At 43.8% G+C, this 17,327-nt stretch overlaps 1 protein-coding gene across 6 annotated transcripts in view; it reads left to right on the top strand.

Annotated features, from left to right (window-relative positions):
- Window positions 1-17,327, top strand: part of LOC139382361 (BCAS3 microtubule associated cell migration factor-like) — a 323,347-nt gene that overhangs the window by 24,963 nt on the left and 281,057 nt on the right. For all 6 annotated transcript variants that reach the window (XM_071126351.1, XM_071126350.1, XM_071126352.1 and 3 more), the window contains exons 8-9: window positions 13,916-14,023; window positions 14,124-14,200. In XM_071126351.1, the coding sequence (XP_070982452.1) occupies window positions 13,916-14,023; window positions 14,124-14,200 (185 nt within the window). The remainder of the gene's footprint in view (window positions 1-13,915; window positions 14,024-14,123; window positions 14,201-17,327) is intronic.

Below are 17,327 nucleotides of genomic sequence, written 5' to 3'. Positions count from 1 at the left end.
AGTAATGCACCCCCGGCCAAACCCTCCCTTAACCCGGACGACGCTGGGCCAATTGTGTGCCGCCCTATGGGACTCCTGATCATGGCCGTTTGTGATACAGCCTGTGTTCGAACCAGGGTCTGTTGTGACGCCTCTAGCGCTGCGATGCAGTGCCTTAGACCGCTGCGGGGCTTTTTACACTACAAGCCCATACAGATCCGATAATGTGAGTTTATATGTAATTCTATGTGCACGCACAGGGCCTTCCAATATTGAAAGAAAGTTGCTGTTCCTGATGACATCAAATAGCGTTACAGTCCATTAGCTCTCAAGCCAAATCAATAGCCTTTCTCTGGATGGGTCAAAGTTGAACTGCGCCACACACACTTGTAATCCAGTTTCCACATGTGCTAACCATGGCTGCTGGTAACCATGACCACTGGTAGGTGTGATGTGCGTCAGTTGGCAACAAGGCATAGTTTTATTTTATTGGGCTCGCCTGTTTTCGATGCTTCTAAGAAGTTAGTATATGTATGATAATAGACTCATGTCTGGTCTAGTCGTTGTATTTCTCTGGCCTCCCTTTCACTGATTGGTCACAGACAGACCCACAGTGGAACCGGATTGCACAACATGTCAACGTGACTTGCATACTCGGACTACGTCTGCAATGACACCCAATTTAGTAGTGCCCTATATAGGGATTGACTCTCATTTCAGACGAAGCCTTAACATGAGTTCCCTTTCCCATCCATCCTTCCTCAAATGCCTGATTTAACAAGGAAACAACAGGTCAAGTAGTTGTTTTGATCTTTTGCTAGAAAGAGGGTAGAGTAGGGTAGAGGAGGGTAGGGGAGAGGAGAGGAGGGGAAGGGAGCAGGTAAAAGAAGAGAGGAGATGAGCGGGGAGGAGAAGAGATTTGAAACTTCCATGTGCTAATGGAATGTCCTGTCTCTTTCGCCAGGGTGTCAATCTTTATGACGTTTTCCCATTTAAAATGTGTGGAAAGGAAGGGGGAGACCGGCTCGGGCCCTTGGTTGTACTGCCTCACATTGATGTTACGAGGTAGAAATCTTAAGTACATTTGAAAGCTGGGTAGTAACAGCACCACAAGCCCCCCCCAAATACATACATAGAGAGGGAGGAAGGCAAGGAGAGAGGAGATTAAGAAGTTATGTGGCACCTTGGGAAGCCGGAGGAGTGGGGAATGGCTGGCTGGTGGAGAGGAGCAAAGGTAAGAGAGAACCACAGACGACTGCTCTGCGCTCTTCTCTCCATGCCCTTCAAAGGCTGCTGTGAACTCCCCCTTTCCCCTCTTCCAGAACAGCGAAAACATAACTCGATATTTCCTCCCCAGGAAATGAAATAAGGAAGTCTGTCTTCGGCTGGGCTTTGATGGAGACCACCTTCCCCATGTTTTTAAAGGAACACTGCCTGCTCCTCTGCTGCCTTTACCTCTCTCCCCCTCTGCTGCCTCTCTCTCTCCTTCTGCCTCTGCCACCGATTCTGGCTCTGCCTGGCCCCCCCTCGGCCTCTGTACTGCCTCTTTTAGTCTTCTGAATGTGTCCTGGCTGACACGGAGAGAGGAATACAAACAGGGAGGGTTTGGCTACTTTGCCCAGTGACTGACGCTCAGCACTAATTCTGAAAACATGCTTGCTGCTGAAAAGCCCAAACCCTGACATCTGGCTGAATGGCACATCCAGACTGGGGCCGTCCTGACCCCCGACCGACAGAAGTGTTTGGTAAATAACACTACATTAAAAGATGAGAGAAACTCCCCTATGGCCGCAGCACAGTTTTTCCGTTCGGGCCGTTCGTAAACTTACTAAGGTCCTCACACAGTTTTTAGCATATAATCATTTTAAATAACAGCTTTTGTCAACCAGCAAAAAGGATGCCGGCTTGACACTTAAATGGAAAACAGATTGGAGTCTTGGCCGCGAGAGCAGCGCTGGTTTTGAAGTTGGTTCAGTCAGCTCTAGGCTTAGATTACAAGATTTGCAAATTAAAGGAAAACTAGAAAGTCAAAAAGCATCTGTGCCTATCCTTGTATTTGTGAACTTCTAGCCAGGCGCACTCAACATAATTTTATCAATGGAAAGGATTATGCGTTAAGCCAAAACAATTTATAGATCGAGTGATTTTCCTGACGGCAAAGTACATATGTGTCCCTTCACGCTCTGCGCCAGTGGGGGAATTAGTAAAGAATGCCTGTGTGCCATCCTGTGGCAGCCCTTGGGCTCTGGTCTGCCTCCTCCTCACATAGTATCTGGAAAGGATTTGTGTTTCCAGCCCCTGCTGCTGCTAGTCGTTGTTATTATTTTCTTTCATTTTAATTAGGTCCGCAGGTATTAACATTCAGAACATTTTAAGACTGCTCTTTGTCAATGAATGCAAATCACAGAGGCAGGGGGTGGAAGGTGGAGGCATGCTAACTGTTTGTTGGTGTTTTTAGGAGTGGGAGCATACATACACTCCCAGGGTAAAAGTTCAGCAGGGAAGAAGAAACGTGCTTTTGTTATCACTTTTTGTTGTATTGCAAATGGCACTCTATTCCCTGTATAGTGCACTACTTCTGACCAGGGCCCCTTACTTCCCTGTATAGTGCACTACTTCTGACCAGGGCCCCTTACTTCCCTGTATAGTGCACTACTTCTGACCAGGGCCCCTTACTTCCCTGTATAGTGCACTACTTCTGACCAGGGCCCCTTACTTCCCTGTACGCCCACCCCAGATTTCCAGATGCACAGAGGATGTGGGTATGACTTTTATTTTTTATTATAATTTATTTTTGACAAATAGTCTTCTGTCACCATGGAGATTACGGATGGATTCGTATTTTGGGAGGGTTCCGGCCGGCCGCGACACATTGTGACTCCCCCGTGGGTGACGAAATGCTCACCATGGCTACCTCCCAGACTGTAGCCAGTAGCAGCCTGGAAACAGTCAGCACCAGTGAAGGAGGATACAGTGCATGTTTTTCTTGTTTACTTGTACACTTATTTTATTCAATATTTACCATAACCAGTGTTTTTGCTGCTAGACCTTTCAAGACATGGATTCAGCACCAGGACACAGCTCTCCATCTGGCTCCTGTAAACCTCCTCTGGCCCCTGTGAACCTCCCATGGAACTGTCCCTTATAACTCAGGGCTCGAGGGTCAAGGCTTTTCACACCTCAACAACCAGGCCGGTGTCATGCCCTTTATCTCAATATTCATTACAGTCACATTTAGCACACAGTTTTTAATCTGACGCAGGAAGATGAAAGCTATGTGTAATTTTAAATGACACCCGTCAACAACAAAGTGAGATTGATCCTACAAGAGAGGGATAATGTCATGTCCCTAATTTTGTCTTTATCCCAAAGCTTTATCCATTAAGGCCTGTTGTCACCTAATGCCTTTATATTAATTACAGTATTGCAGGGAAAACCCCACTCATTCCACCATACATTTTCGAAGAGACTTAAGGGAAAGCCTATTGTGGTTCTAAGCTGTGCTTTTCATTGCTATTTTCATGACAGGTTTAGCCATGGTAAACGCGAGGTATCCCTCTCTAAAGTGTATTAAAGGGTAAATCTCAGAGCGTTTGTATTAAAGAGGCACCAGATTATGGGGATTTGGGGAAGTGATGCTTTTGAAACCAGCATTAGGCCTTAGTCTCCATGATACACACACTCACTCCCCAGCGGGGACACCGCTACAGTCACAGTGCTGTCTTTTGCGGTCCAGCCAACCACAGAATTTATTATGATTAAGATAAAGCTCAAATAGGGACATTTTTCTTTATTTCCCGCTTTTGTTCGTTTTCAATTTGTGGGTGGGAATGTCATGCTGTTTTTAAGAGTTCTGATGAAATCATTCCAGAACCTTTTGTAATGTTAGTCTGTGAAAACGGGAATGCCTGTAATCTCAACTAAACCACCTTTTAATTTTAGGCCACACACACTTACATTTACACATAGACACACACACACACTCAGCGCTTACAGAGGGCAGTCTCTGGCTTCATTTCGAAGCGTTGATTTTGACTTCAACGTCTGTTTTCTGTCGGCCCGAAAATATGTTCTGCCTCGCCAGTTTCCCCCTTCAAATGGGAAGTGAGTTTAAATTAAGTGGTATGTAGTGGAAGTGGCAGACCATTTTTTTTTTTTACAGGTCACAATGAGGCATAAATACTTTTCAGTCCACAGTTCATTCAGCTTTTTTGCAGTATGTTTTACAGTCCTTTCATGACAAATGTAATGTAAAAAATCTAATCAGAGCGTTTCAGTTTTGTAATACTGAAGGTGTTGTTTATCAACTTTGAATTTTAGCCACTATGTATTAATATGCCCTATATTTCTATTAAGGGAAGTAGTGTATTCTTTTCCCCAAATATCACATACCACTAACTTCCAACTGCAATTACTTTGGTGTGTGAGGATGACAAGCAGTGAATGGATGGAAACCAGATGGAGTATCTCATCTGGTAAAGAAAACCTCAGCATACTGTACCTCACTAGGGATTTGAACATGGCACTCTCTAGTTACCAATACATTCTCTCCACCAGGAAGCTGTTGTTCTGCATGTGAGTAAGAAATGGACCGGTGGGATACTATGCTATTTAGCATACAGTCTCTTTTCTCCTGTTATGGTTAGGGTTAGCCCCGTGGGCCCTTGTCAGAAGTAGTGTACTATACTGTTTAAGTAATAGGGTACCATTTGGGATTCATCCATCTCTTGTCATGGATTCCTCTCCCTGTTGACCGTTCCTCTGAGACAGTCTAGTCCAGGTGCAGCTAACTTCTGCTTAGATCTGTGCTCTGTCTGTCCTCTGTGTGTTCCGTGCAGACTGGGACACTCGTATAACTCAAGGTCTCCAAGGATAGGAAGACCCAAGCCTTTTGAAGCGTTTTAAAGCAATTTTCCTTATTTCTGGCTGACTTGTTGTGGTGTTGTTCAATCTTCCTTGTAGGTAGTCTGCCGTGAGTACATTGTTTAAACTTGAACATATGCTGCTACTTTTATAGTATTTTACTAAAGGATATTTGACACCACTGTGCTTCTCGGTGTCACAGCTGAAGTATAGGAGTGAAAGCACACTTGACCAAATGCTGTTTGGATGCTACAATTTCTGAGATGTCTCCAGGTCTGACAAACAGAGAGTTAGCTCTGCCACTTTCCACAGCAGATACAGAAGGGCTACATAGGTGGATGCTGTGGATTGAGACGCAGCCTATGCAAAAATAGATCTTTAGCTTAAACTGACTGTTTTTGATGGCGATTTTTGTTGCACCAGTGTGCCAATAGACTAGGGTTTGACCAAGGGATTTGTGCAAGCGCAGACACACACACACACACACTGGCGTGGCGATGTGTTTCCAATATGCTTGTTGGTGGTGAATGTACGGTACTGAATGAGGAGGAAATGTATTTCTGGCAGGGCTGCAGACATGGAGCTGTGGTTGAACTTCTTACCCTAATTACTTTCCCGCTAATGCCAGCGGCGTGCCGGAATCACAGGCCCCCCCCCCCCCCCCCCCGAGCTGTCTCTGATGTGGCCGGCGTTTGTTGTGTGTTGAGGGTTGTGTTCCACAGAGGAGGAGGGGAAAGGAGGACTGAGAAAGAGAGGGAGGGGTAGTCAGCGAGAGAAGGAAACTTAGTGAATATTGTGACAGAATTTGTCTCTTTTCTTCCAGTACCACCCACCTCACTTGATGCCTATGAAAATAGAGTAATTGTTTTCATGTGTGTGTGTGTGTAGAAGTAACTGTTATAAATCTATGACTCACCAGTCTGATCTCAGTCCAAAGATTAGTTCAACCAATTTGTCCAGGCTTTACTTGTAACATGTTTTTCTACCTATATGGTTCACCCATAGTGTATGCACATCCCAACAATTACCCAGATTATAGTATATAGATATAATAGAAATACTCTCTAGTCTTGGTCACTATTGTATAAAATGCACCCAAAGGCCTATAGTTTATTGCACTGAAAGCCATTGGCTGATATGTAGGTGGTCTATGACCCGGGTGGCATTCCTAGTCTCTGGGCACTCTGACCCTGTCCCCTCGGCCCTTCCAGCTGAGACTCCAGGGACCAGGCCCAGGCTGTATTTGTTTAGCATTTCCTCAGCTTGTAATTGTCTGTTCGTATTCAGGGAACTCGTAAAGGGCTCAGCTCTGAGCTGCAGTCTGAAACGTGGTGACGTCCCCCTCCTTGTAAATGCATTTATTTGCTTGCTTTTTAATTCCCCTTTAAGGCTTCCCCAGTTCCCCTGCTGTCTAGCCCACTGCAGCCCGCCACATGAAGTGTGCGGTTTTTATCCATCGGTTCCGCTCAGGTTCATAAAATAATAACTTTCCCGGTTCCGTTGACCAGAAGCCAGACGTTCCCTCCCGGAGAAGAAATGCAAGCCCAGCTCACAGCGCCGTCGTGTTGAAGCTAAAATAACACATGTTAAAGACGTCTTTCATGGAGGAAAAAACCCTTGTGATTTAAATGGCATGTATCTGACATAATGTACATAATAACCATTGTAAACTGACGTGTTGCTAAAATGAAGACTCTGCCTCAGTTGTAAAAGTCATATAACCGTTCTGTTGTGAATACATTTTCCAAAATGGTACAGTAGCTAGTCTATAGCAGGCCAGATAAAACTCTTGACTGGACGGTCAAGAGACCCAGAAACATGGTGTCATCCCAAATGGCAGCCTATTCCCTAGATAGTGCACTACTGTTGACCAGGGCCCAACTCTGGTCAAAATTAGTGCACTATATAGGGAATAGGGCCCTGGTCAAAATTAGTGCACTATATAGGGAATAGGGCCCTGGTCAAAATTAGTGCACTATATAGGGAATAGGGCCCTGGTCAAAATTAGTGCACTATATAGGGAATAGGGTGCCGTTTAGGACGTACACGTCTGTTTTACTAGCTTGCCCAGTGGCCGTTTGAGGTGGAGATAGATGGATGTAGCAGGTGTGGATCTCTGTCTGGCTGCTTTACAGCCTACTACCCAGTAATTAGCAGTCATTTAGGATTGCTGTTATATGAGGGAAACCCTTCATGTTAGAAGTCGACTTGGGCCAAAACCAACTGTTTCCACTTCAGCAGGCTTAGACTTTCCTCCAAAGGTCATGGCCGTTGCCTCAGTAGTGTGTGTACCTCTATTTCAATGTATGTGTGTGTGTGTGTGTGTGTGTGTGTGTGTGTGTGTCTAAGCACGTACACAATCTCAACTTTTTTTATGATTTTACAATCTCATCTCTCGCTCTCCCCCGCTCTCTTTCTTTTTCTCTCTCCCTCGCTCTCTCTCCCAACTGCTTCAGTCTCCTTCCCACTCTCTGCATCAATTCAGACCCAAAATGGCCAATCCCAGTAAATAGTAATTGACACATTGATCTCATAGGTCGTAATAACAGTCCTATTACTGAGGCGGAAGAGGGCGCTCAGTGTCACCTTAACATGTTACTGGACTGACATCTAGCCCTGATCAATGATAATGATGATTTAGCCTGGCTTTCAACCCACGCCTCCGCAGCCCCAGCACCAGGAAATCACATTACAGCTGATCCTGCCCTGGCTCCATTAGAACACCGCCATTTGTTAAAATACTGCCCAGGCCAAAACAATTCAACCGGGGGCCATTTTGATTCTGTAATAGAGGGACAGGCGGGACATCATTGTCCCCATGAGTGAATCAATCCGGGCGCCTGTTATTTCGTAAAAAGCATTTGGATTAGATTGATCTGACCCCGGTGATAACGCTGAAATCGATGGAGGAGCCGCCAGAAAACAAGTTAGAAGTTATATTTTTCTATTAATCTCAATTCTTGTACTCAGTTTGGTAATGCTATCCTTGCTGTGCCAGAGAGTATCATAATATGCCTTAGTGTAAGGCCTGCAGCAGATCAGTATTATGTCCGGCTGCTATGGACAACTGAATGGAGGTCACCCAAAACTTGTCACCTCCTTTATCTTCCCCATTGCCTCTTACAGGAAATGACAGGGGAAATGCGCACACACACAACGTCAGACACTCCCGCTGGTACATACACCGACACTCACACAGACTCGCGTGTGCGCACACAAACATGCAGTGTCAGGCATGCACACACGGACACTGTGTCTCTGGCTGGGCTGAGAGATCTGAGGGCTCCAGCCACAGACGGACGGACGGACGGACGGACGCGCCTCTGACTTTGTCAGTGGGTGTGGAGCTGCATTTGTGTCTGCCCAAGCTCTGTGGAGTGGTGCTGCTTCCACGCACACACTAATCCCCTTAATCAAGGGGTGAGCATCCTTTTTAGGGAGTGGACAGCGGCTGCTCCATAAGTAGTGCACTTTATGGGGAATAGGGCCAGAACAGCTTCAATGTGCTTTTGTCTGGAACTCTATTGTAGGGATGCGACACCATTCTTTCACGTCTAATTCCTTCGTTTGGTGTTTTGTTGATGGTGGTGGAAAATGTGTCAGGCGCCGCTCCAGAACCTCCCAAAAAGTGTTCAACTGGGTTGAGATCTTGTGACTGAGACACACACACCCTCTATTCTCCTTTTGAGACTCCTCTTTCAAAGTCACAGATCTCTTCTTGTAACCATTAGTGCTTAGTGATAAACCTAAATGTTGATTTCTATACTACTAATTGACCGATGCATGTTCAATTATTTGACTTATATTTAATTTGTTATTTTTCTGTTGAGTGCCAAAAACGTGGTTATTAACTACAATGACCATAATCCATTGCGTACCTACTTGTCCAGATTATTTTACGCCTGCTACAGAAGAGAGAATCCACAATCATGAGGTGTTATAGAGAGCAGCTGTTGCTTCACAAGTTATCTCTATCTGAAAATACATAATCAAAGTGATTGATGGTCATAAGTATGCCTTATTTACTTTGAACTACAAAATAGTGATTTTGACAGAATAGGCAGCAGCTTTAAAGAGCTGTGATGATAACTTGGAATGAAATAATCAAGTAATCAAATGAAACATGTAATATACACAATTGAAATATTTTATTAAACTGAAGTAATGATTAATAAATAATGGTTAATAAGTGATAAACAGTAATGGGCAGTCACTACCATCATGGGACTTTATTAATTATTTTATTCTGTGTTATTACAGCATTCAACCCACGTAATGCACAGAGCATTTAATAAAAGTAATCGAAAACCGTAATTGTTTTAATAATTGAACCGAAACCGAACATACAGTGCCTTGCGAAAGTATTCGGCCCCCTTGAACTTTGCGACCTTTTGCCACATTTCAGGCTTCAAACATAAAGATATAAAACTGTATTTTTTTGTGAAGAATCAACAACAAGTGGGACACAATCATGAAGTGGAACGACATTTATTGGATATTTCAAACTTTTTTAACAAATCAAAAACTGAAAAATTGGGCGTGCAAAATTATTCAGCCCCCTTAAGTTAATACTTTGTAGCGCCACCTTTTGCTGCGATTACAGCTGTAAGTCGCTTGGGGTATGTCTCTATCAGTTTTGCACATCGAGAGACTGAAATGTTTTCCCATTCCTCCTTGCAAAACAGCTCGAGCTCTGTGAGGTTGGATGGAGAGCATTTGTGAACAGCAGTTTTCAGTTCTTTCCACAGATTCTCGATTGGATTCAGGTCTGGACTTTGACTTGGCCATTCTAACACCTGGATATGTTTATTTTTGAACCATTCCATTGTAGATTTTGCTTTATGTTTTGGATCATTGTCTTGTTGGAAGACAAATCTCCGTCCCAGTCTCAGGTCTTTTGCAGACTCCATCAGGTTTTTTTCCAGAATGGTCCTGTATTTGGCTCCATCCATCTTCCCATCAATTTTAACCATCTTCCCTGTCCCTGCTGAAGAAAAGCAGGCCCAAACCATGATGCTGCCACCACCATGTTTGACAGTGGGTATGGTGTGTTCAGGGTGATGAGCTGTGTTGTTTTTACCCCAAACATAACGTTTTGCATTGTTGCCAAAAAGTTCAATTTTGGTTTCATCTGACCAGAGCACCTTCTTCCACATGTTTGGTGTGTCTCCCAGGTGGCTTGTGGCAAACTTTAAACAACACTTTTTATGGATATCTTTAAGAAATGGCTTTCTTCTTGCCACTCTTCCATAAAGGCCAGATTTGTGCAATATACGACTGATTGTTGTCCTATGGACAGAGTCTCCCACCTCAGCTGTAGATCTCTGCAGTTCATCCAGAGTGATCATGGGCCTCTTGGCTGCATCTCTGATCAGTCTTCTCCTTGTATGAGCTGAAAGTTTAGAGGGACGGCCAGGTCTTGGTAGATTTGCGGTGGTCTGATACTCCTTCCATTTCAATATTATCGCTTGCACAGTGCTCCTTGGGATGTTTAAAGCTTGGGAAATCTTTTTGTATCCAAATCCGGCTTTAAAATTCTTCACAACAGTATCTCGGACCTGCCTGGTGTGTTCCTTGTTCTTCATGATGCTCTCTGCGCTTTTAACGGACCTCTGAGACTATCACAGTGCAGGTGCATTTATACGGAGACTTGATTACACACAGGTGGATTGCATTTATCATCATTAGTCATTTAGGTCAACATTGGATCATTCAGAGATCCTCACTGAACTTCTGGAGAGAGTTTGCTGCACTGAAAGTAAAGGGGCTGAATAATTTTGCACGCCCAATTTTTCCGTTTTTAATTTGTTAAAAAAGTTTGAAATATCCAATAAATGTCGTTCAACTTCATGATTGTGTCCCACTTGTTGTTGATTCTTCACAAAAAAATACAGTTTTATATCTTTATGTTTGAAGCCTGAAATGTGGCAAAAGGTCGCCAAGTTCAAGGGGGCCGAATACTTTCGCAAGGCACTGTACCTCAAAAAGCACTAATCACTCAGCACGACTAGGCATGGTAGCCAAAATAATGGACAACTGGGCATTTTTATACATGAGCCTAAGCATATTGGGATTTTAATTGCTCAATTAACTCAGAAATTACACCTATGTGCACCTGCTTTCAATATATACAGTTCCAGTCAAACGTTAATCATGTAGTAACCAAAGAAGTGTGAAACAAATCACTATTTTATATTTGAGATTCTTCAAATAGCCACCCTTTGCCTTAATGACAGCTTTGCTCACTCTTGGCATTCTCTCAACCAACTTGAGTTAATCACCTGGAATGCATTTCAATTAACCATTCTTTCCTTAATGTGTTTGAACAAATCAGTTGTTGTGACAAGGTAGAGGTTGTATAAGGAAAGAGAAATGACAATCTATCTACCTTATGACAGGAAGGTCAGTCTATCTGGAACATTTCAATAACTTTTATATTTTTTTCAAGTGCAGTCGCAAAAACCATCAAGCGCTATGAAGAAACTGGCTCTGAGGACCACCACAGGAAAGAAAGACCCTGAGTTACCTGCTGCAGATGATAAGTTCATTAGAGTTAACTGCACCTCTGATTGCAGCCTAAATAAATGCTTCAGAGTTCAAGTAACAGACGCATCTCAACATCAACTGTTCAGAGGAGACTGTGTGAATCAGTCCTTCATGGTTGAATTGCTGCAAAGAAACCACTACTAAAGGACACCAATAATAATAAGAGACTTGCTTGGGCCAAGAAACACGAGCAATAGATATTAGACCAGTGGAAATCTGCCCTTTGGTCTGAAGTCCAAATTATAGATTTTTGCTTCCAACTGCAGTGGAATTGTGATACGCAGAGTAGGTGAGCGGATGATCTCCACATGTGTGGTTCCCACCATGAAGCATGGAGTAGGTGTGGGGGTGCTTTGCTATTCCCTGAATAGTGAACTACATTTGACCAGGGCCCTATTCCCTGTTCTGTAATTTGTTTAGAATTCAAGGCACACTTAACCAGCTTGGCTACCACAGCATTCTCCAGCGATATGCCATCCCATCTCGTTTGCGTAGTGGGACTATAACAGGACAATGACCAAACACACCTCCAGGTTGTGTAAGGGCTATTTATTCAAGAAGGAGAGTGATGGAGTGCTGCGTCAGATTACCTGATCTCCACAATCAGCCGGCCTCAATCCAATTGTGATTGTTTGGGATGAATTGGACTGCGGAGTGATGGAAAAGCAGTGCTCAGAATATGTGGGAACTCCTTCAAGACGGTTGGAAAAGCATTCCTCATGAAGCTGGTTGAGAAAATGCCAAGACTGTGCAAAGCTGTCATCAAGGGTGGCTACTTTGAAGAATCTCAAATCTAAAATATATTTTGATTTATCACTTTATTGGTTACTATATGATTCCGTGTGGTTTTTCATTGTTGTGATGTCCTCACTATTATTCTACAATGTAGAAAATAGTAAAAATAAACATTGAATGACTAGGTGTTTCCAAACTTTTGACTGGTACTGTACTTGGTATTCTTCATTTCCTCAAGTGTTTCCTTTAATTTGGCAGTTACCTGCATGTCTCCCCTTATGTCTGCAACAGGACTTAATGAGTGTTTTTGTACCACCCAGTCCCCAGGCAGACATGGAGCCAGAACACAGCCTGAGTTCACCCACACTAATTCTGCTTGGCATTTGCTGTAGCGACAAGACTCAATATAGCCAGTCTACACACGGCTAACACGAACCAACAGCAGTTAATCAAGAGCCTTGACTATTGACCAAGAGCGAGGACTTGGACAAGAGAGCAGGAGAGAGAAAAACATTGAGAGAGGGAAGAGGAAGAGCGCAAGAGAGGGAGAGGAGAGGGGGAGAGACTGAATTAATTAGAGAGAACAAGATGGAGAAGAAGCGAGAGAGACTGATGCAGGCAGACTGGCTTCTCTATCATCGGCTCCATTCTAAGATTCCCTCATTGGAAGAATTTTGACAAATGAAACCCTCTCCGGTTCTCCATGGCTGCGACTCAGGGCTATCAAGTAGCACATGGACGGTCCCTGCAGCTTTTTACCATTCAACTCTCCCCTAAGTGTTTCCATGTTCCCGGTGCTTTGCGAACAGTTTAAGATGCCTTGGCTGCTTTGTGATGGCCTGATGTGTGCATAATTTGAAATGGGGTAATTTTCTCAACGCTTCGGCCACAGTATTTCATCCACTGCTTGCATTTGTCAGAGAGAGGCCTGAATGGAAAGAGCAGATCTTTTCCACCATAAAGAAGAGAAATAGTGACCTGTTGTTCGGTTGGTTTGAGTGATTGAGAACGCAGACCGACATTAGAACCTAATTGATGCTTGCAGCCCATTGCTGGTCAGTGGAGTAGAAGTAGTGCTGCAGGAGATAAGATCGGAATTTTGTATTCTTAACTTTTTGTGTCAGTAGGCTAGGCTGAAACAAGCCCTAAATGCTGATTGTCTGACAGCTGTGGTATATCAGACCGTAATCCACAGGTATGACAAAACATTTATTTTTACGTTGGAACCAGTTTATAATAGCAATAAGGCACCTTGGGGGTTTGTGGTATATGGCCACTATACCACGGCTAAGTGCTGTATCCAGGCACTCTGGGTTGTGTCGTGCGTAAAGAGGGGGGGGGGGGGGGGGGGGAGGGTGTGGAGAGCGAGGGGTTGCCCACAAAATGTTAAAACAAACCCAATTTTGATAAACTCCCATGTCTATTGGGTGAAATACCACAGTGTGCCATCACAGCAGCAAGATTTGTGACCTGTTGACACAAGGACAACCAGTGAAGAACAAGCACCATTGTAAATACAACCCATATTTGTTTATTTAATTTCCCTTTTGATCTTTAACTATTTGCACATATGACATTTGTAATGTCTTTATTCATTTGGAACTTTTGTGAGTGTAATGTTTACTGTTAATTCATATTGTTTATTTCACTTTTGTTTATTATCTAGTTCACTTGCTTTGGCAATGTGAACATTTCCCATGCCAATAAAGCCCTTGAATTGAGAGAGAAATCCTTGAAAATATGGCTATTTTGTACTGAATGTGTCAAATAAAGGATGTGTTTCTGTGCCTAGGACGAGCCCTCCATACTGCTGTGTGGACCTGTACTCACTGAGGACAGGGGAGATGGTCAAGTCCATCCAGTTCAAGACGCCCATCTATGACCTGCACTGCAACAAGGAGTACGTATGGTGGCATCACTTTTTGCATTCATATAAATATATTGTAGTTTCATGTTATATGAAAATCACATACTATTTGTAATTTTCCTGGTTCTTGTAGGATTCTAGTTGTCGCCCTGCAGGAGAAGATTGCTGCATTCGACAGCTGTACCTTCACCAAAAAGTTATTTGTTACAAGTAAGGAGCTGGGACTGTGTGTGTATCCTTAATGGCACCTGATGGTGCCTGGTCAAAAGTAGTGCACTATATAGGGATTAGGGCCTTGTTCTCGATCCTCATAAGAGACAGTTTCATCATAGCGCTTGATGGTTTTTGTGACTGCACTTGAGGAAATGTTCAAATTTCTTGAAATGTTCCATATTGAATGTCTTAAAGTAATGATGGACTGTCATTTCTCTTTACTTATTTGAGCTATTCTTGCCATAATATGGACTTAGCCCTATTTGGTAAAAGACCATCTTCTGTATACCACCCTACCTTGTCACAACACAACTGATTGGCTCAAACGCATTAAGAAAAGAAAATCCACAAATTAACAAGGTACACCTGTTAATTGAAATGCATTCCAGGTGACTAACTCATGAAACTGGTTGAGAGAATGCCTAGAGTGTGCAAAGCTGTCATCAAGGCAAAGGGTGGCTATTTGAAGAATCTGAAATATAAAATATATTTTGATTTGTCTAACACTTCTTTTGGTTACTACATGATTCCATATGTTTTATTTCATAGTTTTGATGTCGTCACTATTATTCTACATTCTAGAAAACTGGAAGAATAAAGAAAAATCCTGGAATGAGTAGGTGTTGTTAAACTTTTGACCAGTAGTGTAGGTAGAGTTATTGAAGTGACTAAGCATAGATAACAACAGAGTATCAGCGGTGTAAAAGAGGGGGGTAGAAGCCTCTTGGACCTGAACTTGGAGCTCCGGTACCGCTTGTCGTGTGGTAGCAGAGAGAACAGTCTATGACTATTGTGGCTGGAGTCTTCGACAATTTTTAGGGCTTTCCTCTGACACCACCTGGTATAGAGGTCCTGGATGGCAGGAAGCTTGTCCCCAGTGATGTACTGGACCATACGCACTACCCTCTGTAGTGCCTTGCGGTCGGGTGCCAACCAGTTGCCATACCAGGCAGTGATGCAACCAATCTCGATGGTGCAGCTGTAGAACCTTTGGAGAATCTGAGGATCCATGCCAAATCTTTTCAGTCTCCTGAGGGGGAATACGTTTTGTCGTGCCATCTTCAAGAATGTCTTGGTGTGTTTGCTCAATTTTTAGTTTGTTGGTGATGTGGACACCAAGGAACTTGAAGCTCTCAACCTGCTCCACTACAGCCCTGTCGATGAGAATGGGGGCGTGCTTGGTCCTCTTTTTCCTGTAGCCTCAATCATCTCATTTGTCTTGATCACATTGAGGGAGAGGTTGTTGTCCTGGCGCCACACGGCCAGTTCTCTGACTTCCTCCCTATAGGCTGTTTTGTCATTGTCAGTGATCAGGCCTACCACTGTTGTCATTGGCACACTTAATGATGGTGTTGGAGTCGTGCCTGGCCGTACAGTCATGAGTGAACATGGAGTACAGGAGGGGACTGAGCACGCATCCCTGAGGGTCCCCTGTGTGGAGGATCACACAGGGGCCCTTACCACCTGGGGGCAGCCTGTCAGGAAGTCCAGGATCCAGTTCCAGAGGGAGGTGTTTAGTCCCAGGGTCCTTAGCTTATCGGAGGGCCTGTTGTCAGGACTTCTGGCAGTCTCTATGTGCATGCCACACAGTTCAATTTTCGGGCCAACTCTTTTCTTTGTGTTTATCAATGATGTCGCTCTTGCTGCTGGTGATTCTCTGATCCACCTCTATGCAGACGACACCATTCTGTATACATCTGGCACTTCTTTGGACACTGTGTTAACAAACCTACAAACAAGCTTCAATGCCATAAAACATTCATTCCGTGGCCTCCAACTGCTTTTAAATGCTAGTAAAACTAAATCGCATGCTCTTCAACCGATTGCTGCCCGCACCAGCCTGCCCGACTAGCATCATTGCTCTTGGTGGTTCTGTCTGGTTAGACTGTAAACTCTCCTTCCAGACTCACATTAAGCATCTCCAATCCAAAATTAAATCTAGAATCAGCTTCCTATTTCGCTACAAAGCCTCCTTCACTCATGCTGCCAAACATACCCTTGTAAAACTGACTATCCTACCGATCCTTGACTTCGGCGATGTCATTTACAAAATAGCCTCCAACACTCTACTCAGCAAATTGGATGCAGTCTGTTTTGTCACCAAAGCCGCATATACCTCCCACCACTGCGACCTGTATGCTCTCGTTGGCTGCCCTCGCTACATATTCGTCGCCAAACCCACTGGCTCCAGGTCATCTATAAGTCTTTGCTAGGAAAAGCTCTGCCTTATCTCAGCTCACTGGTCACCATAGCAACACCCACCCGTAGCACGCGTTCCGGCAGGTAGATTTCACTGGTTATCCCCAAAGCCAACACCTTGTTTGGTCGCCTTTCCTTCCAGTTCTCTGCTGCCAATGACTGGAACTGAAAATCACTGAAGCTGGAGACCTATATCTCCCTCTCTAACTTTAAGCATCAGCTGTCAGAGCAGCTTACTGATCACTGTACCTGTACACAGCCCATCTGTAAATAGCACATCCAACTACCTCATCCCCATGTTATTTATTTATTTTTGCTCTTTTGCACCCCAGTATCTCTACTTGCACATCTATCACTCCAGTGTTAATGATCAATTGTAATTATTTTGCCTCTATGGCCTATTCATTTCCTTACTTCCCTAATCTTACTACATTTGCACACACTGTACATACATTTTTCAATTGTGTTACTGACTGTACGTTTGTTTATACAATGTGTAACTGTTGTTTCTTTGTCGCACTGCTTTGCTTTATCTTGGCCAGGTTGCGGCCTACCTAGTTAATTAAAGGTGAAATAAATAAATAAAAATTGATGAGTTTAAAGGCACTATGGTGTTAAACGCTGCGCTGTAGTCAATGAATAGCATTCTCACATAAGTGTTCCTTTTGTCCAGGTAGGAAAGGGCAGTGTGGAGTGCAATAGAGATTGCATCATCTGTGGATCTGTTAGGGCGGTATGCAAATTGGAGTGGGTCTAGTGTTTCTGGGATAATGATGTTGTGAGCCATGACCAGCCTTTCAAAGCATTTCATGGCTACAGACGTGAGTGTTACGGGTCGGTATTCATTTAGGCAGGCAGTTATTTACTTTAGTGTTCTTGGGCACAGGGACTATGGTGGTCTGCTTAATACATGTTGGTATTACAG

Source organism: Oncorhynchus clarkii, chromosome 24, assembly GCF_045791955.1.
Source record: "Oncorhynchus clarkii lewisi isolate Uvic-CL-2024 chromosome 24, UVic_Ocla_1.0, whole genome shotgun sequence".
In the NCBI taxonomy this organism is placed as follows: domain Eukaryota; kingdom Metazoa; phylum Chordata; class Actinopteri; order Salmoniformes; family Salmonidae; genus Oncorhynchus; species Oncorhynchus clarkii.
This window is presented reverse-complemented; position numbering and strand designations above follow the sequence as displayed.